Source organism: Lacerta agilis, chromosome 8, assembly GCF_009819535.1.
Source record: "Lacerta agilis isolate rLacAgi1 chromosome 8, rLacAgi1.pri, whole genome shotgun sequence".
NCBI lineage: Eukaryota > Metazoa > Chordata > Lepidosauria > Squamata > Lacertidae > Lacerta > Lacerta agilis.
This window is the reverse complement of record NC_046319.1, coordinates 5,033,886-5,059,266: the sequence shown is the minus strand read 5'-3', so window position 1 is coordinate 5,059,266 and position 25,381 is coordinate 5,033,886. Positions and strand designations below refer to the sequence as shown.

The window sequence follows — 25,381 nt, the reverse complement described above, 5'->3', positions numbered from 1 at the left end:
TCCTGTTTCTGTGCAAGCGCTGTGGTTAGTTCACAAAAACTTTGCCAAACCACCATGCATGCATGGTGTTAGCTACATCATAGAAAGATCGAGTCACACATCCTACAAATCGTTCCCCCCCCCTTTTTATTTCATGTGGCCTAAAGAAAAGAATTAATCCTAGTTAATACCGAAGGCCAGAAGTGAATTGTCCAGTGGGATTCTGGGGTGTGCACTTTCTGTGATCTCACTCCCTGGAACGTATAGGGGAAAGTCCTATAGATGTCCCTTCTCCCTCCAAATCTGGCAGGGATGTTTTCAGCAACCTGCATGTTCTGCTACAGCAGTTTTATGGCAGATGTTCAGTTGTGACCTGGGACCTCATGCCACAGGGCAGCCCTCCCCAACCTGATGCCCTCCAGGTGTATGAAGTACATCTCCCATCAATCCCAGCCAGCATGGTCACCACAGGGGACAGGCTTTGGTGCAGCATTCCAGAGCTTCTTGTTTAATTTCAGTGTTTTGCACCATCCCCATAATGTGCACAGAAGCTCCCAAAGTTGATTCAGTGCAGTAAAGCCAGAACCTCTCTTCATTTACACTCAAGCAGGAGCAGGTGCAATTATTCTCTCCAAGATCTTTTGCATATCTGCCATTGTCACACAGTGATAAGTGGCTTGACTTCTCTATTTGGGACTCTCAAATCCCAGAAGCCAACATGATTTCTTTCTCTCTCTTTTGGCCTTTTGTCCCCCAAAGACAAAATGAATTACGCATTATGCAAATTATATTCCTGGAGGACTGCAATTAGTAGATTTGCATGAAGAGGGCTTTGAATCTCTCAACAGCTGTGTGCAAATTTTTCTCTGGCTGATTTGCTGTGTGCATGCACATTTAAGTAACCAGGATCTGCATGAAAGGGGGGGGGGAATCTTAAAATGGACATGGGAATAAAAAACACCATACTGATTCCTCTTTTCCAGCCACTGATGTAATTCAGCACCAGACCTACAGCAACAAATTCAAAAAGTGCAGAAATCCAGCTGGAAAGGAAGAATTTGGAGCACATTTTAGAATGTGCTGATTCTCCCTTTGAAGTTGAAGCACCTGACCTGATGCGCACTGGCGGGGGGGGGGGGGGGTGTCCCACTCACTTGCCAAAGTGGCCTGTGGGGTGGGAGACTTTTGGATCCAGCCTGCTGACCAGACTCAGTTCCCCATCCCCTGGTGAATACGACAGCAGCCTTATCTGGGAGTGTGTCACATTGACCTTAATGGGCTGTGCTTCTGAAAAAATGCATACAGTGATATCCTATCAGAGCCAGTGTGGTGCTGTGGTCAGAGTGGGACTTGGGCCATGAAGCTCATTGGGGGGGGGGCTTGGCCGTTAGTCTAGCCTATCTCACAGAGTTGTTTATGGAGATTAAATGAGATTAAAGAGGAAGGACTATGTACTCCACCTTGGGCTCCATGGAGAACAAGGTGAGATATAAATGCAATAAATAAATAATAATTTAAAAATAAGTGTTGTAAAAAATGGCTAAACCAGGTGAGGGCAGTCAATGGGCCTCAAACCCTCAGTGAGTTAGGGATTTCACCTACATGTGAAGACAGGCTCTGGCGGAATGAGTGGGTCCAATGGTCAAGAATGTGGTTTCTGCATGTGCTGTAGAGGGCAGTGAAGGGGAAGATGGGGCTCATCAGCCTGGGAAGGAAGCCCATTATGAGAATGAAAACTCTGATCCTAAACCTCTGCTGCCTTCCTTCTGGGATTCAGGAGAAGAAAAGACTAAGGAGAAAGCCCTACACCAATCCACAAGACAGTTGGATGGTGCCTAGTATGCATCCTTCCAGCAACTCCTACAGACAACCTGGTGCCAAACCTATTGCTCTGCTTTCCTTTGGACCACACTAGTAAGACCAAGTGGGATGTCTTATCATCTGGGCAATCCAGGACCTCCACTGCCCAGGCTTGAGCCCCATGGAGGTCATCAGTGCTGCTAACGGTGTCGTTTGACTTCACCCCTGGAGGTGCACTCCATTGTCTCTCAAGACAAATGAATACCAACAGCTGCGAGATATAAACAACAACAACACAGGGGCTTCCTCTTCCACACGGAGAGGAGAAGGAAAGGCAACAGAAGAAAAGTTGCTGCAAGCTCCACCCACCCCCATTCCCATTGGCTTGCAGGGGCTGCTTCTCCCTTTGTCAGCTTTGCAAAGCAGGTGGAAGGTGAATGTGAGTATTACTTTACCCTTGTGCAAGGTTGCAGTGGGCACGGTTGAGTCAGGTGGAGCTGTTTCAGCAAGTGACCTTGGGGATAAAAAAATACTTGCTTTTGCCACCTGGACTTCTCTTTTAAAAGCACCCCATGCTGTTTGCATGTCCTGGCTAAACATCCAAAAATAAACAGACAGTGCACACGTTACAGCAGGCATCCTTAATTAGGGTGGAAAAAAGAAACTCTCCCAAAATGCAATTCAACCATTATTAATTATCACTTTGAATAATCAAGATGCACAAAACAAAACAAAAACCAACCCATAGTCTTCTTGAGCATGTTACTCACTCTTCAACCATGGAAGAAAAGAAAAGGACAGCTATTTCAATAAAGCACACAGCAGCAGAGTCCTTTTCCTTGGACATCAGCTGGGGAAGAAAAACTATCTAGTAAGAATCCCGTCAAACAGTACATTCAGAATACCAGGCTTAAGAGTAGCTTTTGCCAGCCTAGTGCTCTCCAAATGTTTTGGGACTACGACGCCCATCAGCCCTAGCCAGCCCAGCTGTATAGCACTGCAGCTGATGGGAGAATGACCATGCTGGCTGGGGCTAATGGGAGTTACAGTCCAAAACATCTAGAGGGCACCAGTTTGGCAAAGGCTGGCTAAAGACCATGGGACTTTTCCAAGCAGCTGCTCTAGGCGGCTGCCATGTTTTTAACCTTTGAGGTGTCAACAAACCAAGAGCACGTCTTGTTCTCCAAAACAAGTCAACCCCATCTTAGGAGCTCATTACAAAGGGCGGCTAAAACTGTAGAAGGAGAAAGGAAAGCACATATTTCATGCCTTTTGTCTGTGAAATCCAAACACAGCTCAAGGAAAAACTGAATCTGGTATCCGGAAAACACGCAATGCTGCTTTTGAACTGCAGAAATTATTTTGGGTTTTGCTAGTCTTGGAGGAAGAGCAGAGAAGTAGTTATGCTGTGGGACTTTGGAAATCTACCCATGTGGCTACTAAGATTTCAGCAAGCAGATCCCCCGCCTAACCTTTCAAGCATATCTTTACAGCTGTAAGGACTATTAAAAAATTGCTTTGCAAGGCTGGGTGTAGCTGGGGAGCTGAAAAGAGATTTTCTAGAAACCAAATTTTGCATGTAACAGCTATGGGCCTGATTATCATTCTCACCACCAGTAACTTGTTTTATTTATGAAATAACAGGCATCAGCAAGAAAGGCTTGGTGTTCTGCTATGCTTTCATTTGACTGCAGCATATGGTGTTAAAACAGCAGCCAGAGAGAGGGAGAATCCTCTTGATGGCTGTGAATTTAAACCATTGATAGTGAAACCATGCTAGACAGGACATGCCAGCCACTCACTGCCCTTACCTTGCCTTGTGGCTGGGAGGGCTCATCCTCATGAGAAAAAAAAGTGGGGGGGACCAATGCCTAGTGCACAGAATTAAAAGCATTACCACACTCTGTAATGACTAATCAAGCAAGACAGCCTGCCACGAGCTTATTTTAAGGAGACTTGGCTCCCTTCCATTCCAAGGCAGGAGAAGATGAATGCCTTGAGCCTGAACTTCTCATTTCTCAGTATTTGAACAGATGCTTTCCAGTCACCTCTGTCCTTCTTGCAGCACTTACATTTCCATTAGCAGTTGCAGCCCATGGGTAGCAAATAAAGCACTATTTTAAAAAATGAAAATAAAAGCCAGGTAACACCAAAGCACATAATTCACTGGGAACATATCCCATGAAAACCCGCTGATATGAAAAGAGAAGCAGAAAAGGGACCTTTCATGGAATTAATAGATTTAAAAATATTTAGCTGGTACATATGGATTTATCCATTATTCCCTTATTGCAACACTCCCCACCCCAGTAACTTCTGAAAAATGAGATAGAAGCTCACGATTCCCTGACAGCCTGACAGGCCAATAATTTATCGGTGACCTAAGAGACAATATCCACTAATACATTTTCTACCATGATCATAAAAGATCAAAGCCAAATGCAAATACCTTGAACCCAACCCACCTGAGAACCAAGTTAGGACCAGAAGGGGGCTCAGAGGAGCCCCCTTGGTAGCTGCTGGCATCCAGGTACCTCCAGGAAGCAGACTGAAGCAAACAGGCGACTCTCAAGTCGTATTGTGAATGGTTCAACATAACACACCATCTGAATTCACTTACAGTGGTACTTCTGGTTGCGAACAGGATCCATTCCGGAGGCCCGTTCACAACATGAAAAGAGTGCAACCTGAAGAGCCGAATCTGCGCATGTGCGCAGCGCAATTCGGCGCTTCTGCGCATGCACGCGTGCCGAAACCCAGAAGTAACCCGTTCCGGTACTTCCGGGTTCGGCGCATTCATAACCCACAGAGAACGCAACCAGAGGTATGACTGGACTGACATTTGCATACAAGGCCACCCAAACAGTCACTCTGGGTGGCAACCCCTTTGGGTGGGATCCCTTCTGCTAAATCACATCTTGTTTATGCAAGTCACAGTTACCTGGCGTATCTGATAGTGGAAGAGGAATGAAAGGATCAGGAACAGCCAGAAGTGGAGGGCTAGAGTCCAGGATATCTTTTGTTTTTTCAGCTGGGTGAGCAGCAAGGGGGAAGTTAGGAAAGGAAGGAATGGGGAGAGGGAGGGAGAGAGAGAGGGAGAGAGAGAGATGTCAAGCAGAGCACAGGGAGATGCCGAACAGACCAAAGATGCATTGAAAAGTCATTTAATTGTCACATACATCTGGAGTTATGGCAGTATTAGCCTCCCACCCCCATGGGACCCCTCCAGCAAGCTGCAGATATGATTCTGTCACTCAACCAAAAAGGTTTATCAGTGAATTATTGGTGAGTTGATCCAAGGTCACAATAGACCACCCACAGAACCAAAGTAACAACTCTTCTTCCAAGGGCATCAGGTCATTCCACCTTCTCCAAACTCAACAGTTCACATGATGAGGATTAATTCATTATTCATATGTTCTGTTAGCCTTGGGGGGAGGGCTACTGCATTTCTTTGAGAGTTTCACAACTGAGTGAAGTCTCTAAGTCAAGATGCATGGCTATACTATATTATCACTCTTACCGACAGCTTTATACCACTTTTCATTAAATTTCATAAAGGTTTATAAAACCATCCTATAAAAATGGCAAAATCAAATTGATAAAACCCTCAAAAAGCAGAGCAGAAGCAAGCAGCTCCAGAAATCAAAGGCCCTCTGAAAAACATTGAACTTCTCCAAGAAGGCTGAGGCTGAATGAACCTCCCTTGGGGAAAAGTTCCAGAGCAATGGGGCTGCTGCACAGAAGACCCTGCTCCTTAAAAAATAAATACAAAACATTAAAACAAATAAACCAATATTAAACAATCCCATATTCTCTGCTCCTTGCAATGGTTTATCTGGAACCTGTAGCAGGATTTCTACAGATGATCTTAAATGCATGGAGACATCCCTTGAGATAATCAGAACTCAAGCAGTTTATGGTTCTAAGTGTCAGAACCAGCACTTTGAATTGTCCCATGATCAAATGGCAGCCAGCGCAGCTGCTTCAGCAGATGCGAGATGAGAAGATTGGCCCACAACTGTCCACAGGCGGGTCTCTGAGTTCTGCACTACCTGAAAGCTGGAAGCACGACCCACATTTCAATGTTGTGGCCCCAACTCTATGGAGGGCCTACCCACAAGAAGTTAGACTGGCACCACTCATAACAGAGTTTCAGGTGCCTGGTCAAAACTATTTTATCCAAGTAGACCTTTGCACCCTGAATGCTGCTCAGATGTTTCCCTTTTTCCTTTTCTCGAGAATTTAAATTCCTGAAGTTTTAGACTTTGGAGCTTTAATTCATGTTTTAAAATGTGTGCATTTTATTTTTTTGCTGTGAGACCTACATAGTAGAAAGCAGGATGTGTTTTTAATAAATAAATAAATGAAGTTCCCAAACTATCTTCAAAGTCAGCCACACATACAGCACATTGCAGCTGGACAGCCTTCCCCAAACTGGTGGCTCCTGGAACTCCCATCAGCCCTATTTGCCATGTTCTGGGATGATGGGAGCTGGAGTCCAAAAATGTCTAGAGGACAGTGGATTGGGAAAGGCTTAAGTAGCATAATCTTGAAGTCACTCCAGAATTTATGACAACTACCAGGTTTATGTTTTATGAAGTATCCACCAAAGCTCTAAAAAAACATCATTTTGGGCCACAGTTGGGCTGCTTCATCGCATTTAGCGTTTAACATGAAAATATAGCGGGTAAAGCACACATTTGGGCTACTTGCCGGCTATGCTCTTTTCCAAGGTGGACTCAGCATACAGCGGGGGCTTCCAGCAGCTCCAGAAACCAGCCAGACTCAATAAAAACCTGATCATACTCCATGAGATTAGAGGCAGGGCTGGATCTAGGCTGGCCAGCTTCTCTAAGCCTGCAGAAGGGACTCAGGTTTTAGAAGGAAGCTAATGAATGGTCCACTCCAGATGGAATCAAGTACAGCCCTTCCCGGGTCCTGACTTTCCCCACTTGCTGGGTAACCCTGCTCACATCTCTGAAGCAGGTGCTGCCCACACTCGGCTAAGGGAATGAAGAGCCTCACAGCTTGAGGCTGGGTCGTGGCCTAACAACTACCCAGGACCACAAGAGCTGTGGCCTCACAAGTCTTCTTTAGGCACAAGATAGACTGGAGTGTGCAGTGCCAACCCCAACTGACCAGGCATGGTATAAATGCCAAGAACCTGGTCCTTCTGCTTAGCCAACGGGGCAGCAGCTTCTGCCTGAAACACTTCACACTACAGGTCCTGCCCCCTCAGGGAACCTGGGCTGGAGATCTGGATATGGGGGTCACCTGGCCCAAACATAGCTGACTGACTTGCAGCTGAGGCCCTGTGCTCCCCTATCCTCAGCTTGGCCAGCCCTATTCTGCCCACTTGAAGCCTGCGTCCCATCTCCCCTGATGGCAACTGAAAGACACACAACCAGAGTCCAGAATCGGCCTGACAAGCACTGCCTGCTTCCATTGGAAAGACCTTCTGCATTGAATTGGTCGGAGCTGCAAATAACATCCCATCCGGGCATACCTGACACAGGTGCAAGAGAAGATGAGCCAAACGCATCTGCCTGTGTTGCGGAAGGAGCCGGCTGAAAGCCTGGGATCAGGTTCTCTGCTGAGCTACCCAGCTTCTCTGGAAGTTTACCTGAAATTCCAAGGAGCTGGTTATTTTTATATATTGTATATAATTTAAAATACAATAAAAAAACAACAACAAAATTCTGCCATTTCTTGGGAAAAGGCATTAACAGCAGTTAGAACCAGTTTATAATGCATATTAAAGTCTCTAGTCCAATAGGTCTCTCCAGATGTTACCATGTGTCTGGGAAGGTACTCTCGATTATCATGTCTCATATAGGAGATGAATGGATGCCACCTGTGGTGAAAGGATTCATCTTGTTTCTGGCCTGGCAGGTCAATTTGTTGGCCAGAGCAACAGACCATAACTGAGCACACCATGAGTCTCTAGACAGGCCTACTGCACAGCACCAACATTTAGCTATTTCTAAACAAGCAGCTACCAGCAAAAATGTCAACATCTCCCAATGACATAAAAGTTGGTTTGATCCATCTATTATTACTAACAAGCCAACAAAGGAGCTGGATTTATCTTTACATTACAAATTAATAAAGGACCTGGTTATTAAGCGCTCTTATGCATCATGAGTTGCTAAGCATATCTTGGAAATATTCCAAACCCCCTGGATATTACTATTGTTCGTACTTATTGCAAGCCAGAGCTAGACCTGGTTTCTCAGTTTTAAGGATCAGCAACTAAGCCAGACAGAAACTCCACATGTTGCTCCTTCACTCTTCCTAGGATTGTTTCTGATGCTTTTTTGGGGAGGAAACCGGTGCCAGTCACTTTGGTTTAGGCTACAATCATAAAAACATGCTAAGGAATAGTCCACACTGAACAGAGCGAAAATACTTCCAAGCAATCATGCATAGGTTTGCATTGTGAGAGAAACAGCACACGGTATGTCTTTTGGTTGCAACTAGGATACCAAGAAATGCAACACTTGCATTAAAAAATCTTATGCCCCTGATGGTTCTGACAAGGCATTAAGGATAGGGAACTCTGGCTGGTAGCACAGTATAAACACAACTGCCAGTGGACTCCCACAACACTGGCCCACATCTGCTGATCACCCTGTGGATGATTTCAGGGGAAGTCTATTTCAGGGGAAGTCAGACAGCAATGGTCATATACTGCTACCACAGCTGTTTCCCTCTGTAGCCTCAGAAGCCTGGAAGGTGAAACTGGAATCTAATAGTACAATCAAGTGGAATTATGTTGTGCCAAATTAACCTTGAAATATGAATTCTATCAAGTGCAGGGGGTGGGACCTCTGTCAGACCGATTATGAGAACTCCAATGGTCTTGATTTAGGCCACTGGACCAAGAGAGCCTTAAAAAAAAGTCAGCTTGTCTGTTCCCAAGGAACAGCCTAGAAAGTTTTGGGAGGCCCTTCATCTTCAACAGCCTAGGCTGCCACAGCTTCCACTCTGAGGGCACTTTAGCCACTACTGGACTGCACTAACCATCACTCAGTTTTGCAAAATCCTTGTTCAGCAGCTCCTCTGCTGTGAGCTTGGAGAAGTTGTCGTCATCAAAAGGGTTCCAGGTAGAGACATCTGGTGGATTGTAGACATTTTGCTGTGATGTCCTGGGGGATCCAGAAGGCGTTGTCGAGGCAGACCTGGAGGAAGCCACCCCGAAAAGGGAACAAAAACGGGAAATTCAGTTGCCATCTTTACTTCGTAACGCCATTGCAACGTCTACAGGTGCTGTTGAATGTGTGCCGACTATGCAACTGTGTAGACTTTGAAGTTCTGTGAGCCTGAAAATTGTCCACACAGATCCATACAGGCAACTCCCCCCCACACACACCTCCCCATTTACACTCACATGGGCAAAGCAAAAGGGGAAAGAACAGGGTGTTTGCAAGCTTTTCCAATTGTGTTTGAAATATACGCAATTTCACTTAAACGTGTGCTGCCTTAGAACGTCACAATACACACCATAAATGGGAGTTGCCTGTACTTTCAACATGATGGAGGAGGAGCGTAGCAATGATGGCCATACTCTGCCTCCAGTCAGAGGCAGCCATGCTTCTGAATGCCAGTTCCTGGAAACCACAGAAAGGGAGGGTGTTCTTGTGCTTGAATCCCCCATGCAGGTTTCCCACAGGCCTCTGGTTGGCCACTGTGAGAACAGGACTAGATGGGCGATTGGCCTGATCCAGCAGGCTCTTTCTGGTGTTCTTAGGTTAAGCTTAGTTGCTAGCCCAGGGTTATAAATGCTCCTCTTGTGTACATGGAACTCGCAGAACTGACCGCGGAACTCCGAGACCAGAGGGAAGAAACGGTGCAGGAGGATTGGAAGAAATTTAAAGACTATTTGAAATGATGTGAAAAGATAAGACATTTGAAATTAAAATCAGAGGACATATAAAGTCAGAAGTTATTTTAAGATAGGATATAAGAAGTAGTTAGAAATGTTATGTTTATTTATTTTTATTAGGATTAAGATTATAGGTAAATGATGATTATGGTTTATAATGATTAGAATAGAGAAAGAAGATTTTATAATGTTATAAAGTTACTAAAGACAATTAGAAATGTACACAGAAGAGAGGATGTGAGGAGGTCCCAAAATAATGTTAGGAATAAGATAAGAATAGTTGAATAAGTGTTTGTTTGTTACGGTTTTTGTAGTTTTGTAGTTTTTGTTGTAGTGTTTTGTATTTGTATTTTGTATTGTTGTTAAAGCTTAATAAATTTTCATTAAAAAATAAATAAATAAAAATAAATGCTCCTCTTGCAACTCAAGCACACTCCTCTTTTCGTTCCAAGAGCAACAGCAGGAAGGCTATTAGGACATGGCGCCAGAAAGGCAGACAGAGGCAGCTTGCCCCCACATCAGAACAAAACGTAAAGAGAATCAAAATGCACAAAGAAGAGACACCCCCTCCCCCCCCAAATTAAAATACACACTTGGACTTGTTGAGGCTGGCCTCAGCAGCCGCTGCCTGCAGAAGCTGTGTTGATTTGCTGGCTGGGACCCCAAAGACAGTGCTGTGAGTCACGTCACTCAGGATCCTCCGGTGTCCCGCTCGCTGAGTCTTGGGGGAGGACGGGGGAGTGAGGGAGCCCACCTTCTGCCCCTGGACAGCTGACGGCGGGGTAGTGGGTATCCTTTGATGTCGTGGAGGCGCTTGCTGGGGGGGGGGAGGGAAGAGAAAGTTGCCGAGTTTATTTCCTTAACCACAGGAGTTGCAAAGCTGTTTCTTAGAAGCAGAAGGGACAACCCAAACTCTGAATTCTGTCCCGGTGGCGGGGAGGGGGGTAAAAGGGAAAGGGGATAAAAATAAAATGTAGACCCCCCCTTTCGGGCAAAAACGTAAGAAAGACCCAGAACTTTATTCCCTCAACATGTTAATCAGCCAAACCTAGAAGACTAACACACCACACAGCATCTCCAAGCCACAACAGTTCGCTCACAGAAGAGCCGGCATGGTGCAGTGGTTAGAGTTTCGGACTAGTACCAGAGTTCAAATTCTCACCCAGCCATGAAGTTCACTGGGTGTCCTCTCAGCCTAGCCTACCTCACTGGGTTGTGGTGGGGATTAAATGAGGGGGAGAAGGAGAACCGTGGGCACAACCTTGGGCTCCTGGCAGCCGTTCTGTTCCATACACTGAAACACTGGCTTGCTTGCCAGACACAGAAACTGGATTTCTCAGGATCTCAGCTTTTTTTTCCTTCTTCCAGAAAAGCTTCTAAAAATTGTCATCTATATTGGTAGTCCAATCAAAAAGAGAGCAATGCAAAAAGTCAAACAAAGAAGCCACAAACAGAAAACTCATTAGACATTTAAAGACTGAAATTGTCCTGTTGTACTAACTTGAATGAGTTTTCTGTTTGTGGCTTCTTTGTTTGACTTTTTGCACTGCTTTCTTTTTGATTGGACTACCAATATATAATTCAATACGTGGAATGGTTTGGCAGATTTGTGTGCGCCGTTTTTGTGCTGCTTATTGTATACTGATTTACCACGGGTATTGGCAGCATAGGTTTATTTTTTCAGATCTAAAAATCGTCATGGCTGAAGAAATGTCCAAAATGCTCAAGGGGTGACTGCAAGACAGGAGCCTCACAGATTCAAGTCATACTGGCCTGTCTTACAAGGTTGTTGTAAGGACTCTTGCTGTTGCTTTATCCTTTTTCTATGCTCTCTTTCAATATAAATATTCTCAGCAGGGATCTGAGCCCTGGCTCTATCTGGCCAGCTCCCTTCACCACACTGACTTAACAGAACTTGCAATCCTGAAAATATATCTATAATATAAAGAGGAGCGAACAGAATGGGATGTTTACACCTTTTGGAGGCTTGGGTTATTTTTTCCATCATATTTCAGCTTCCCCCGCCAAATACCACAACAAATATTAGTTTGAAATGATGTTGTGAATATATTTGTGACAGAAATTTGTGACAGAAATAACCACCCCTTTTATTTACAGGTAGGTAGCCGTGTTGGTCTGCCGTAGTAGTAGAAGAAGAAGAGTTTAGATTTGATATCCTGCTTTATCACTACCCGAAGGAGTCTCAAAGCGGCTGACATTCTCCTTTCCCTTCCTCCCCCACAACAAACACTCTGTGAGGTGAGTGGGGCTGAGAGACTTCAAAGAAGTGTGAGTAGCCCAAGGTCACCCAGTAACTGCATGTGGAGGAGCGGAGACGCGAACCCGGTTCACCAGATTACAAGTCTACCGCTCTTAACCACTACACCACACTGGCTCTCAAAACAAAATTCCTTCCAGTAGCACCTTAGAGACCAACTAAGTTTGTTCTTGGTATGAGCTTTCGTGTGCATGCACACTTCTTCAGATATTCTTAAGATACACATACCCCTTTTATGTTCACCCACCCCCATTCTGTTAACATGAATAATGGGGGGAAGTCCCCACCCATAATTCTTCATCCTAGAGTGTTCTCTCCAAATCTGCTCCTGAAACCAGTTGGTTACCAATAGATTTGGGCATTACAGGAAAAAAAATGTGTGGCAAGAATAACCTGGTATAACTACAGATTCAGCTGGAAGGCATTTACTGTAATTTATTCGTATGCTGTGCATCCTTTTCATTTAAACAACCACCACCCCCCACAACAGTCAAAGCAGCTGCATTTTAGTACAAAAAGAAACAATGAGGAATGATTACACTTGAATAGTAATGAAGTGTGTGTGTGTGTGTGTGTGTGTGTGTACGCATGCAGCAGGAGAAGGCGGATGTGAAATTTCATTCTCGAGTATCTGCAGTGATGGGGGATCCCTGGCACATTTCCACTCCTTTTATACTTTAAGGCAGCTGCTCCACTCGCTACAGGGAAAACCCTGGTTCTCATTAAGTGAAAAAGCACTTATTTGGGATGAATGCATACATTATAGTCATCAAATGGAGGATTTGTAATGTTTGGTCATGAGTACATTGGAAACAAGGATTGGGATTAAGCTGCAAACTGTTTGCCCGACAAAAATCCAGAGCAGGAGAAAGGAACCGCTGGGTCACCCATGGGGGGTTTAAAATACCTCAGGATAACCTTAACAGATGATCTCAAAAATTAAATCAAAGAAGTTATAAGCCCCTGCTCAAAACGATAAATAAAAAATTCTCAAAATGGAAGCGCACAAGCCTAAGCTATAAAAATGCCAATTCTACTAAAATTATCTTTCCTGTTTCAGGTTTTACCAACATACACCTCTCCTGCTATGCTTAAAAATGGCAAAACAAATTACTTTCTTTTACTTCATTAGGAAAAAGAGCCAGACTCAGTCAAAAAATCTTATTTAGACATAGGAATAAAGGGGGGTTAGGAATACCCAGTCTTGAACTATACTACGCAGCTTTCCAAATTAAATCATTGATACCTCTCATTAATGGCAAAGTAGATATTCCATGGATAAAGATAGAAAGTGGCCACACAAGACTATCAGTGCATGCTCTGCCCCTTCAGGAAGGAACAAGAAATGGTGGGCAAACCCATTTTTAAAAGTATAATTAATGGCGTGGCGGAATCGGAACTGAGTATTGGCTCCTAGGACATCACATCTGATGCTTCTGCTAGATCACCCCTCATTTAAACATCTAGACAAATATAACCAACTCCTAGATCTTGAAACAAATGGTTTCTATAGAATTAGAGATGTGTTTGTAAAAGGTAAAGCAATTTTAAAAGAGACCCTTGACACCTTTTGAATCACTGTGTAACAGACCAAGCCACGACACAAAAAGGACTTTCTCAGTGATATATGGTATTATATTAGAAAGCTTTGCAGGAAATGCAGAAGAAATTCGAATGAGATGGGAGACTGACATATGAATTTCAATAAGTGAAAAAGCGTGGCAATCAATATGGCAAAATCCATCTTTAAAAACAATTTTGGCTCGCCTCCAGGAAATTTCCTTTAAAATTACCTTTTGGTGGCATTGGACCCCCACACGCCTTGCAAAGATAAATCCTTTAAGCTCACCACTATGTTGGAAAGGCTGTAGAGGACGAGGTTCCTATTTTCATGTTTGGTGGGAGTGTACCATAGTTCGTGCCTTTTGGGGGAAAGTTTTTAACCTGACCTCCAAAATCACTAAACAATCTAGCCCTTTTAATTCAGCACTTGCCTTATTATCATTGGATTTGACCCCAAATTCTACCCTTAAACGTGGGAATTATTTTCCTTCCTGTTCACAGGAGCTAGACTAGTTATTGCCCAACGATGGAAGGAAACTTCTAAAATACCAATAGAGGCTTGGGTAAATAACATCTGAAGCATTGCTCTATCACAGGGGTGGCCAACTCCCAAGAGACTGCGATCTACTCACAGAGTTAAAAACTAGCAGTGATCTACCCCTTTTTGGAGGTTCGGGTCAAAGTAGTTGAGTTTTTTCAGGGAGGAGGTTAAATGTTGAGCTTTTTTTAGGGGAGCCACAGCTGTTCAGCTTCTTTGGGGGGGAGCCAATGATCTACCGCAGACATCCAATGATCTACAGGCAGATCACGATCTACTTGTTGGACACGCCTGCTCTATCAGAACACCTAATCAAAGGCATCTCCAAAAAATATACATTTGGCACGATCTGGTCTCCCTTTTTCTCTTTTACTGAAGAACAGGATATTTTAATGCCACCATCATCTTAGAGGTGTCTGTGGAAGGGATATATTGATTAAAAATGATTTGTATTGTAAATGTATTGTAACTTTTGAACCAATGATTTTGGGTTTTTTTAAAGGAAAAAGAACTACTATCGCACCCACATGCAGCCTTTTGGTGCCAAACCAGACAGTTTTTTCCATGTTCAACTTCAACAGGATTCACAGTTTTCTGTTCAGCATTCATTAAGAATCTCCAGAAATTTGCAACGTGATGTGCAGGGGGAAAAGAAAAGAAAAAAAGGAACCACTGGGTCAGACCTGGCCCACAGTTACCAGTGTCTGAGCAAGAATTTCATTCTGGCACCAGGGGCAAACAAAGGCGTCATCGCACCCAAGGTGGCAAACCGCTATGTATGGTGCATTTGCAGCACCGCTACGTACAGTGCATGCACCATACGTAGCGACACTGCACATGCGCTGGTTTGCTGGCAGCAGCGCTCCAGCGCCATATGGGCAGTGCCGGGATCCTCTGTTCGTGGCTGCAGCCGCGAACGGAGGATCTTCCATTCTCGGCTGTAGCAGCAACGGAGGGATCCCACCGCTGTCCGTACAGCGCTCGAGCAGCGCCAGCAGCAAACCGCTATGTACAGCGCATGTGCTACATCATTATGTACAGCGCATGCGTGCAATGCCACACATGTGCTGTATATAGCGGTTTGCCGCTGGCGCCTGGAACCTCTGCTCACGGCTGCAGCCGCAAACAGAGGATCCTCCACATGCGGCTGCGGCGGTGTGATGGCTGCTCACGCCACCGCGAGCCCCTTTGGGGGGGTGCCTACTTGTCACCCCCCCAGACATGGAACACGGGGCGCACCACCCTCCCGTCCCCCGTTGCAACGGCACTGTCTGGCACTCTCACTCTCTCTCTTGTCTGCTCACAGCCTCTCCTGCATCTGCACTGCCCCACCACATTTGTCCTGCCCCCCCTTCTTTGCAGTAAAGTGTTAAATTTCCATGCTTTATCTAATGCTTAACCAGGGCTTTTTTCAGTGGGGACTTGCTTGAACTCAGTTCCAGCATCTCTGTTCACGGTGAGTTTTTAAGCTGCAGAATAATGGCCCTCCAATTCTTGATGGATTACAGCTCCCAGCAGGCCCAACCAGCAGTCAGGGGATGATAGGAATTGTAGTTCAACAACATGTGGAAGACCACAGATTCCCCATCTCTGGAACACTGTTGTATGAAACACAAAAGCATGGCCAGAAAGGGGGACAATAACCTTAGTTGGATCAGCACTAATGCAAATTTCTCTCCAGTCTTAAGCATGCATTGGAGCAGTTGAATAAAAATGCATGCTTCTGTTTGTGTTCAGAGAGAGAGACAGAGGAGGGAGAGGGAGAGGGAGAGGGAGAGGGAGAGAAGGGGTAAATATGAACATCTGCAAAGAAGGAGAAACTGAGGACAACGCTGGGGTTCTTATCTGTTTTCACAAATTACCTCTGAGGCTCGACTATCATTGTTAGTTTGATAGCATTCATCATTTTTAGTTGCTGCTTGTTAACAGTGTTTTATAGACTGTAATTATTTCACTGATTATTTGTTAATTACTCTACATGATTTATGCAATATTTGCAATGTTCTATTATGTTCTATCAAGTTACTGCTATTTATTGTTTGTAAGCCGCTTTGAGATCCATTTGAATGAAAAGTGGCACAGAAATCAAATGAGGGTCTTCTGGACGTGGCCACATTCTCTCCTTCCCTGCTGCCCACTAACATGAGAAGTGGGGAGGGGCCGTGGCCCAGTGGCAGAGGATCTGGAAGAAGTATGCAAGCAACACTGCAAAGCAAAGACAGAGTTATTGCCCAAAGGTTCCTCCCAATCCTTACCGGATGATCCTGCACAGGGACTGGCTGTGCCGCCACCTGCTGCACCTGCGGTTGAGGCAGGATCTGAGCCGACGGCTTCTGCTGCCCTGCAGCTGTTTTCTGTGGGGTGGACCCCTGTTGTGCCAGCAGCTGCTGCTGCTGCATGTAATTCTGCACAGGCTGTGGTTGCACTCCTGGCTGCGCCACTGGAAACTGTGGCTTCACTGGTGGCTGCGGTGCCTGGAGCGCCACTTGGATCTACAAAACAGCAAGCAAGCATTCAGAACCCTTCCTTAACGATCAGCTGCAATCTTTTGCATTTCAGCACATGCAATGGAGTAAGAGCGTCTCCCCAAATTCACCTTCCCTTGTTACTGGATTGTTGCAACATGCTCTGTGTTGGGCTGCCTTTGAAGATGACTTGGAAACGTGAAGAAGTGTGCATGCACACGAAAGCTCATACCAAGAACAAACTTAGTTGGTTTCTAATGTGCTACTGGAAGGCATTTTTTATTTTATTTTGTTTTGGAAACATCAGTTGGTCCAAAAATGCAGCAGCCAGATTTCTGGCTGGAGTTCCATCTGGGTCTCGTGTAACTCATTTTGAAGCAAAAAATAAAAAAATAAATTCCTTCCAGTAGCACCTTACAGACCAACTAAGTTTGTTATTGGTATGAGCTTTCGTGTGCCTGCACACTTCTTCAGATACACTGAAACAGAAGTCACCAGACCCTTAAATATAGTGAGAGAGTGGGGAGGGGTATTACTCAGAAGGGTGTTGGGAATGGGTGATTGGCTGGTATGTGTGGAAAACCTGTTGACGACTGTTAACTACTGCAATTGGTCTTACAGGAAAAAGCAAGGGGTGAGATGGCTGCACTGGTTGCCAGTTTATTTACGGACCTAATTCAAGGTGCACACGTTGGTCTTTAAAGCCCTGAATGACTCAGAAGACCCCAAACACCTGAAATACCATCTCCTTTCCTACAGAACCTCTCGGGTGCTGAGATCAGCAGAGGGGGACCCCTGGGTAGCTCTTCCGACTTCAGAGGCTTGGTGCGGTAGTGGCCCAGGGGGAGAAGACCTCCTCTGTGGCAGCCCCAAAACTGTGGAACTCCCTCCTTGCAAAGGTGCGCCTGGCACCTCCATTCTTCTTTACATCATTCATATACATTTTAACAAATATACTTAAGTTCTATTACTTAACAATAACAAAAAAACACGAAAAATATAAAAATAACACATATATCCAAAAAAAAAATGAAAAAAAAAATCCTTCCGGTAGCACCTTAGAGACCAACTAAGTTTGTTCTTGGTATGAGCTTTCGTGTGCATGCACACTTCTTCAGATATCCAATTCATTTTAACAGTTCCATTCATCACTGAAAAAAGAACTTAATTATATAAAGCATTTGACTTCCCTAATCCAACTCTCCTTGATTCAATATAGAAAAACTAGGAAAAAAAGGAAAGCATAACGCTGACACCCCTTATTATAAAACTAATCATATAATCTATAGTCTCACAAATTATTTTATCACTATTTCTTTTGAGTTATACAAGAGTTATTCCAATGTGTGAACCGTGTTAAGGCCGCACCTCCTTTTTAAATAAAGAAACTGTTCCACTCTTCAGCAAATCTACTTCTCGGGTTTTCTTTTCTTTTTTATGATAGAAAGGCCAACTCAATGTATTCTACAGTTTTATGAAGCCATTCTTTTTAACTGGGTATTTTATCGCTCTTCCAGTAGGATGCCACCAGAATTCTTGCTGCCGCAGAGGTGTATAAGAAAAAGTTCTTCATTTTATTAGGTATGTCTGGAGTTGTAATCCCTAATAAATATGCTTCTGGTGATTTAGAAAATTATTTCATTCCAAAATAATTCAATTTTTTTTACATTTCCACCTGATATGGTATAAGTCTCCAACCTCCTCACATCTCCAGCAGGTGTTTTGCATGTTCTTATACGTCTTAGAAAGCTTATGTGGAGTAATATACCAGCTATAAAACATATATATCAGTATGCGGATGATACCCAGCTCTACCTCTCTTTCAAATCAGAACCAGTGAAGGCGATGAAAGTCCTGTGTGAGTGCCTGGAGGCGGTTGGAGGATGGATGGCGGCTACCAGATTGAGGTTGAATCCTGACAAGACAGAAGTACTGTTTTGGGGAAACAGGGGGCAGGTGGGTGTGGGGGACTCCCTGGTCCTGAATGGGGTAACTGTGCCCCTGAAGGACCAGGTGCGCAGCCTGGGAGTCATTTTGGACTCACAGCTGTCCATGGAGGCGCAGGTTAATTCTGTATCCAGGGCGGCTGTCTACCAGCTCCATCTGGTATGCAACCTGCCCCCAGACTGTCTCGCCAGAGTGGTGCATGCTCTGGTTATCTTCCACTTGGACTACTGCAATGCGCTCTACGTGGGGCTACCTTTGAAGGTGACCCGGAAACTGCAATTAATCCAGAACGCGGCAGCTAGACTGGTGACTGGGAGTGGCCGCCGGGACCACATAACACCGGTCCTGAGAGATCTACATTGGCTCCCAGTACGTTTCCAAGCACAATTCAAAGTGTTGGTGCTGACCTTTAAAGCCCTAAACGGCCTCGGTCCTGTATACCTGAAGGAGCGTCTCCACCCCCATCGTTCAGCCCGGACACTGAGATCCAGCGCCGAGGGCCTTCTGTCGTTTCCCTCACTGCGAGAAGCAAAGCTACAGGGAACCAGGCAGAGGGCCTTCTCAGTAGTGGCGCGCACCCTGTGGAACGCCCTCCCATCAGAGGTCAAGGGAATAAACAACTACCTGACATTCAGAAAATACCTGAAGGCAGCCCAGTTTAGGGAAGTTTTTAATCTGTGTTTTGATGTTTGATGGAGGCCGCCCAGAGTGGCTGGGGAGGCCCAGCCAAATGGGCGGGGTACAAATAAATTATTATTATTATTATTATTATTATTATTATTATTATTATTATTATTATTATTATTATTATTATGCTTTCTCTAATTGCACTGCAGGGCAGGGGGTGAAATTCCAACTTGCTCTCCAAAGTTTTTCCCATCTTGACATCAATATATTGTGCCCCACATCTTGCGCCCATCGAGTCATTACAGACTTTACTTCCTCCTCCATTACCATCCAGACTAGTAAAAGATGGTAGGCCTGGCACCTCCATTCTACAGCTTCCGGAGAATGGCGAGGACATACCTCTTTACCCTGGCTTTAGACACTCGAGGGGTATGTTTTTAGAACTCAACTGGATCTTATAGTTCTAAGTTGTTTCAAACTGTCTTTAATATTGTGTTTTAATGCTTTAACCTGCCCTGGAACCTTAGGGTGAAGCACTGGAAATAAATAAAGCCATCTCAAAGTGGCCCAAATGCAGGACTCACCAAGTACTATATATTTAATTATTCTTTTTTTTAAAATATTTTTATTGAAAAGAATTTAAATCAATACAATTTGTCAATATTACAACCAATTACATTCTCCCACCCTCCTCGGACTTCCCTCAGTTCCCTTTTCTGATTGATTCATATTGTTCCTGCATGTTATAACATTGTACATATCATTTCCCTGTTTGTTCATGTTCTGCTAATAAAAAAAATTGTGTATGTTTATTCAAAACCTGCCAATGAGTCTAAGTCTCTTTGTTGTCTTTTCAAATAGTTTGTAAAAAAATTCCCTTTCTATCTTATAGTCACGATTGTCCTTTTCGCATCGTTTATATGTTAGTTTTGACTATATTTAATTATTCTTAGTGCATTACATTTGATTCTATGTGCTCAAACAGAGGCTCAAATTTGCAAGATATGGGACGGTGGGGCTTTCATTTTGTTAATACCTTCTGCACCTACTCCTTGTCTCATATATTTTCTCTATGACCATACAAACTCGTTTGAAAGATTCCTGAAAGCTTTGACTCCAAAAGTGGAAGACTCAGAGATCCGCCCTTGGGCCCTTGGACTCAACCTCCTCTCTGATGCCAAGTCGCAACTGCCTTAAAATCCCTGTGAAGAGAAAAGAAAAACAGCCACCCCCCAAAACAGCCTCACCTGTTGAACTTGTAGGGGAGGCTGCGGCTGTGGCTGAGGTCCTTGGGGCTGATAAAATGTGGCTGGCGGCTGCGCTGGCGGCTGTGGGTGCTGCTGCTTTAGGAACAGCTGATGCTGTGGGGTGGCGGCCTGAGGCTGAGCTGGAGGGGCTTGCGGTTGGGGGGCAGCAGGCGGCTGTACAGGGGGCGGCTGCTTAGGCTGAGCTTGCGGGAGAGGCGGAGTCGGCTGAGGCAGGGCTTTCGGCTGTGGGACGCTGGTGGGGAGGGGGGCCTGACCCCCGGCCAAAGGCGCTGGAGCAGCAACTGCAGAGCAAGAGGAGAGGTCAGAATGCACCCGTTTCCTTTACTCCTGTCCCCCCAAATTGTGTACTTTTTATTTAAACACTTAAATGCATAAATATTTAGCTGTGATTCTCGCACTGCAGGAGTTGGGTCAGGTGACCCTTGGGGTTCTCTTCCCACTCTACAATTCTGTGATTCTAGGAAATGAGGATGGATCAAGGGGCTGGGATATAAAAGAAGGGCAAGGAAGGCACAATAGGCAGCAAATGGAAGAAAGGGGAAGAAAAGCGGGTGCCTTGTTTTTCAATGGTTTGCAACCTAATCTTCAAGAGAATTATGGTACGATCTCATCTTGCATGCATTTAAACAGTGGCGTAAAAAGGTGGGGGCGTTGAGAGCGGCACGCCCCCTGTTCCAGCCTGGAGGGGGGGTAACACTCGGCACCATGCCCCCTGCAACTCCCAAGCCGCCCGACACCACTTCCATGCGCCGGCTGCTGACGCAGCAACTCTCTGCTCGCACACTGCAGCCTTATGAGTGGCCGCACAAATGGGGTGCTGTTCACGCCCGCCATCTGGGACAGATTGCACATGTGCGCACTTGTGCACTCCATCCCGGATGCCGGGCGCAAGCAACTGCCGCTCAGCCTGTCCGTGCAGCTGCTTGCGTCCAGCAGCCCGGACAGACTGCGCTCCATAGCGCGCATGCGTTGTGACATCACAATGCACACGTGCTACGGAGCGGCAACCCACCCCTGGGGGGGTGCCCCTGCATTTGCCGCTCCAGGTGGCAAAGCAGCTCCATACGCCACTGCATTTAACTTGCACAATTTCATCCATAAGAGGTTGAAGGAGGGTTGGTTGAAATTGCACACATTAAATCCAAGCAAGTGGGAGAGGTTAAAAGGTACTTTGACGCTGGGTATGTTCGAGGTTACCAGGCGCAAAAGCAGCTTTTAAGCTCTCTATCTTGCTTACTGGGCAAGGCCCGCTCCGCTGCATGGGCTCTGGGAGCACAGAGGACTCTTTCTACCTCCACCCGCTTGGCTGCAGAATGGCTCCAAGGGTTTGGGGTAGGTGTGATTTTTGTGTATACGTGGAACCCTTGGAACTGAACCACCGCATAAATGACTATGAGACTTTGAAAAGCTGGCATCAGTGGATCAAGTTCATCCATTTTGTTGAATTAATTAAACTAAATAGCTTTAACTGGGGTTTTAATAAATGTGCTGAATAAATCATTACTGTTTTGAATTCTATTGTGCTACTGTCTTCCTTAGTGGGTTGTACAAGCCGCTATTCTGAAATAAAGCTTTTTATAGGGTAGGGTAAGGGGTGCTGGGGATGAGTCTATGGAACCAGGGGGCGGGCCCCCAAAACGGTTTGGGAACCTCTGGTCCACATGACCAGCAGAGCACTCAGAAGGAAGCCCGCCTGTGCATTTAGGAGTGCAAGTTTGCCAACACAGAGAACGAAAATTAGGTTAGGAAGTAGCCCGCAGTGGGACGCCCTCTCACCCTGTGCTGTGGGCCTCTTTCTGGGAGTCAGAGCAGGCTGGATGGGCAGGATCCCCGGGTTTGGTTGCGTCTGCCCAGCTTTGGGTCTTTGGCGTGGGGTGATGGATGTTTCAGTCGTGGGGATAGGATCTGTCAGCCTGCAAGGAGAAGGAAACATGGACACACAACTAACATTTTAGAGGAACCAGCCCCTTTCTATGACCCACCCTTTCATTGGAGCATCCCCACCCCGCAACCTTCCAGTTGGCAAATGGCCCCTGAAACAGCCAACCCTCCCCCCCCCACAGAAAAAAATCACACACAGAAAGAGGCGACCGCAAGATCCATGTTATGCACGACAATGGCACAAATTACACAAAGCATGCAATTTTAAGCAACTCTACGCATATTTTCTCCTAAACTGCATAATTCGTTCCAGCTGTGGAGCTGGGGTTTTGCAGCCCTAGAAATTTAACTGCAGAATCCCAGGTATGCCATTTAGGCCCTTAGAGCCGCTAAGTCATGCAAGTTGGCACTAGTGCAGAGGAGATACGGGTAGCAGTAGAAGAGCAGACGCTGAAAGCCAGTGTGGTGTAGTGGTTAGAGCAGGGGTCGGCAAGGTTTACCTCGCCTGGGCCGGTTCACTCCAGCAGAGATCCCTCCGTGGGCCGGATCGCGACCGCAATTTCCGGCGTCTGCACAGACGCAATTTCTGGCGCCGCGGAAGCGAGTCCCCGCACAGCGCAGCGCCGGTTTAGTGCAGTGCACAGGGACTCACCAAGTGGGTGGCTCGGTTCGGGGGCAGCTCATGGGCCGGTTAAATGACCCCCATGGGCTGCTTGTGGCCCATGGGCCTTAGGTTACTTAGGGCCCCTGGGTTAGAGTGTTGGACTAGGGTTTGGGAGACCAGGGTTTCAATCCCCACTTGGCCATTAAGTTCACTGGGGTTGACCTTGGGCCAGTGACTGCCTCTCAGCCTAAGCTACCTCACCTTGGGGAGGTTAAATGCGGTGGGGGAGAACCATGTATAACCCCCTTGAGCTCCTTGGGGCAGTAATGCAGTAAATATTTTTTACATACTATAGAGAAATGAAACACCCACACACACACACTAAGCATTTTCCCGTCTTCTGCCATGGACCATGGAAGAGTCAGGAACCCTCACCTGGCTTTTGGCTGGCTCTTCTTAGCAGCAGCTTCACTCGCTTTCACGGGCTCTGGGAGTTTGGCAGGTATCGGAGAGTTCTGCAAATGGAAACCCACACACAGAGCAGAAAATGACAGAGGGCTGTCAGAGGCAACCGAGAGCAAGAGGCAAACTGAATGGGGAAACCTAAAGCTCTCCTAGGCTTCACTTCATGAATAGGTAAAATTTATTAAGATACTTAATAAATGCTTGGGATGAAAGAGGAGAAACAGCATTGCAGACTTTTCCACTTAACAATCCCAAGCCAGACAGAATTAAGATACAAAACCCTTGCAATATTAGCATAGAAATTAGGTAAAGGTAAAGGGACCCCTGACCATCAGGTCCAGTCGTGTCCGACTCTGGGGTTGCGGCGCTCATCTCGCTCTATAGGCCGAGGGAGCTGGCATTTGTCCGCAGACAGCTTCCGGGTCATGTGGTCAGCATGACAAAGCTGCTTCTGGCGAACCAGAGCAGCGCACGGAAACGCCGTTTACCTTCCCGCTGGAGCGGTACCTATTTATCTACTTGCACTTTGACATGCTTTCGAACTGCTAGGTGGGCAGGAGCTGGGACCGAGCAACGGGAGCTCACCCCGTGGCAGGGATTCAAACCGCCAACCTTCTGATCAGCAAGCCCTAGACTCTGTGGTTTAACCCACAGGGCCACCTGGGTCCTCTATTTATTTCTATAATTGTAGTCAGGCAAATGTTTATGATGGTGAACTGTATTTATTTATTTATAGCCTGCCTTACAGGGCTGCCCATTCCAGAGCAGGTCACAATGTATTAACATGCAAAATATTGAAACTATAAGGCTGTAACACAAAACACAACACATCTGAAAATAAAATAGCAGTAGCGGTGTAACACTAAAAGGACAAAAACTGCTACTACCACCAGCATATTCTTAAGTAAAGTTCCATACAAATTCACTACAGTTCATGAGAAAAGTGTGCTTTGGCTGTACAGAAGGCATTTAATTTGTATGATTTCAACCAAACATGGTTGAAGGAGGGCTGGCTAAAACTCTGCAGCTTAAACCCAAGCAAGGCAGAGAGAATAAAAGCCATTTTTGCACCAGGCCCACTTGGGTTTCCCCAGTACAGAAAGAGCTTTAAGCTCCCTGTCTTTGCTTATCAGGCATGGCACGCTCAGCACACTGGTTCTGGGGTGCCCTTGCAAGATTTTGCAGGGCTGTCAGAGTTCTTGCAAGATCTCACCTGAGCATTCCTAGCCTTCCAGAGCCAGCGTGCTGAGAGGGTCCTACCCAGCAAACAGGGCGGAGAGCTTAAAAGCTCTTTTGTGCCAGGTAACCCAAGTGGACCTGGTACAAAAAAAGCTTTTAAATTCCCACCTTGTTTGCTGGGCAAGGCCTGCTCGGCGTGTGGGTTTTGGGAGTGCTGGCATACTCACTCTCTCCCCCTCACCCACTAGCCATGCAGAAATACCAAGGCTTTGGGTATGTGTGACTTTTGGGTATACACAGAACCCTTGGAACTGAACTCCCTACATAAGATGCGATCATACTGTACAGAGAAAGCACACCTCCCCATACACGAAGCTAAACTGTTGTGGTTTCCCTCCCTTTTGTGTTGTCTTTTGTTTGCCCCTTCAGCAAAGATGGATCAGTCATCACTTGCCTGTACATTCTGGACCGGACATTCCCTCTTAGCGAGCTTGAATGCAAAATAGGAGACCTGGTATATTTCAGGTCTCTTGTCAGGGTCTGGTTCCAGCATATACCCTAAGAAACAGAAGACCTATTAGGCTTTGGTGGTGTGGCATTTGGGTATGGCATAGGAAGGACAGGGACAAGTCTTACCCAGTATCGCTTTCAGGATATGGATGCTGGAAAACCCAGCCCACAGGGACGTGCATAGCTTCCAAAACCCAAGGACATCTCACATTGCTTATTAGCCTGGTTCAGACACCACAGCAAACCATAGTCTACTGCTACTATAAGGAGCCTTAGTGACCTGTGGGCTTGCCTGCTTCTCTCTAAGAGTTTCGAAGTGTTCTTGATTAAAGGCTTTGGAGTCTTGGAAGAGCTTCTAAGGTGGGAAGTGGTCCCAACAACATCAAACA

General features: G+C 45.7%; 1 protein-coding gene across 15 annotated transcripts in view; it reads right to left on the bottom strand.

The window, feature by feature from the left end:
• Nucleotides 1–25,381, bottom strand: part of AAK1 (AP2 associated kinase 1) — an 87,652-nt gene that overhangs the window by 21,498 nt on the left and 40,773 nt on the right. For 9 of the 15 annotated variants that reach the window (XM_033159143.1, XM_033159144.1, XM_033159149.1 and 6 more), the window contains exons 9-17: nt 24,937–25,040; nt 23,274–23,353; nt 22,130–22,266; nt 20,333–20,634; nt 16,302–16,538; nt 10,261–10,484; nt 8,806–8,963; nt 7,289–7,405; nt 4,721–4,810 (exon numbers count right to left, since the gene is read on the bottom strand). In XM_033159143.1, coding sequence (XP_033015034.1) covers nt 4,721–4,810; nt 7,289–7,405; nt 8,806–8,963; nt 10,261–10,484; nt 16,302–16,538; nt 20,333–20,634; nt 22,130–22,266; nt 23,274–23,353; nt 24,937–25,040 — 1,449 coding nt within the window. The remainder of the gene's footprint in view (nt 1–4,720; nt 4,811–7,288; nt 7,406–8,805; nt 8,964–10,260; nt 10,485–16,301; nt 16,539–20,332; nt 20,635–22,129; nt 22,267–23,273; nt 23,354–24,936; nt 25,041–25,381) is intronic. The other 6 variants (XM_033159146.1, XM_033159150.1, XM_033159154.1 and 3 more) reach the window with 1 other exon arrangement.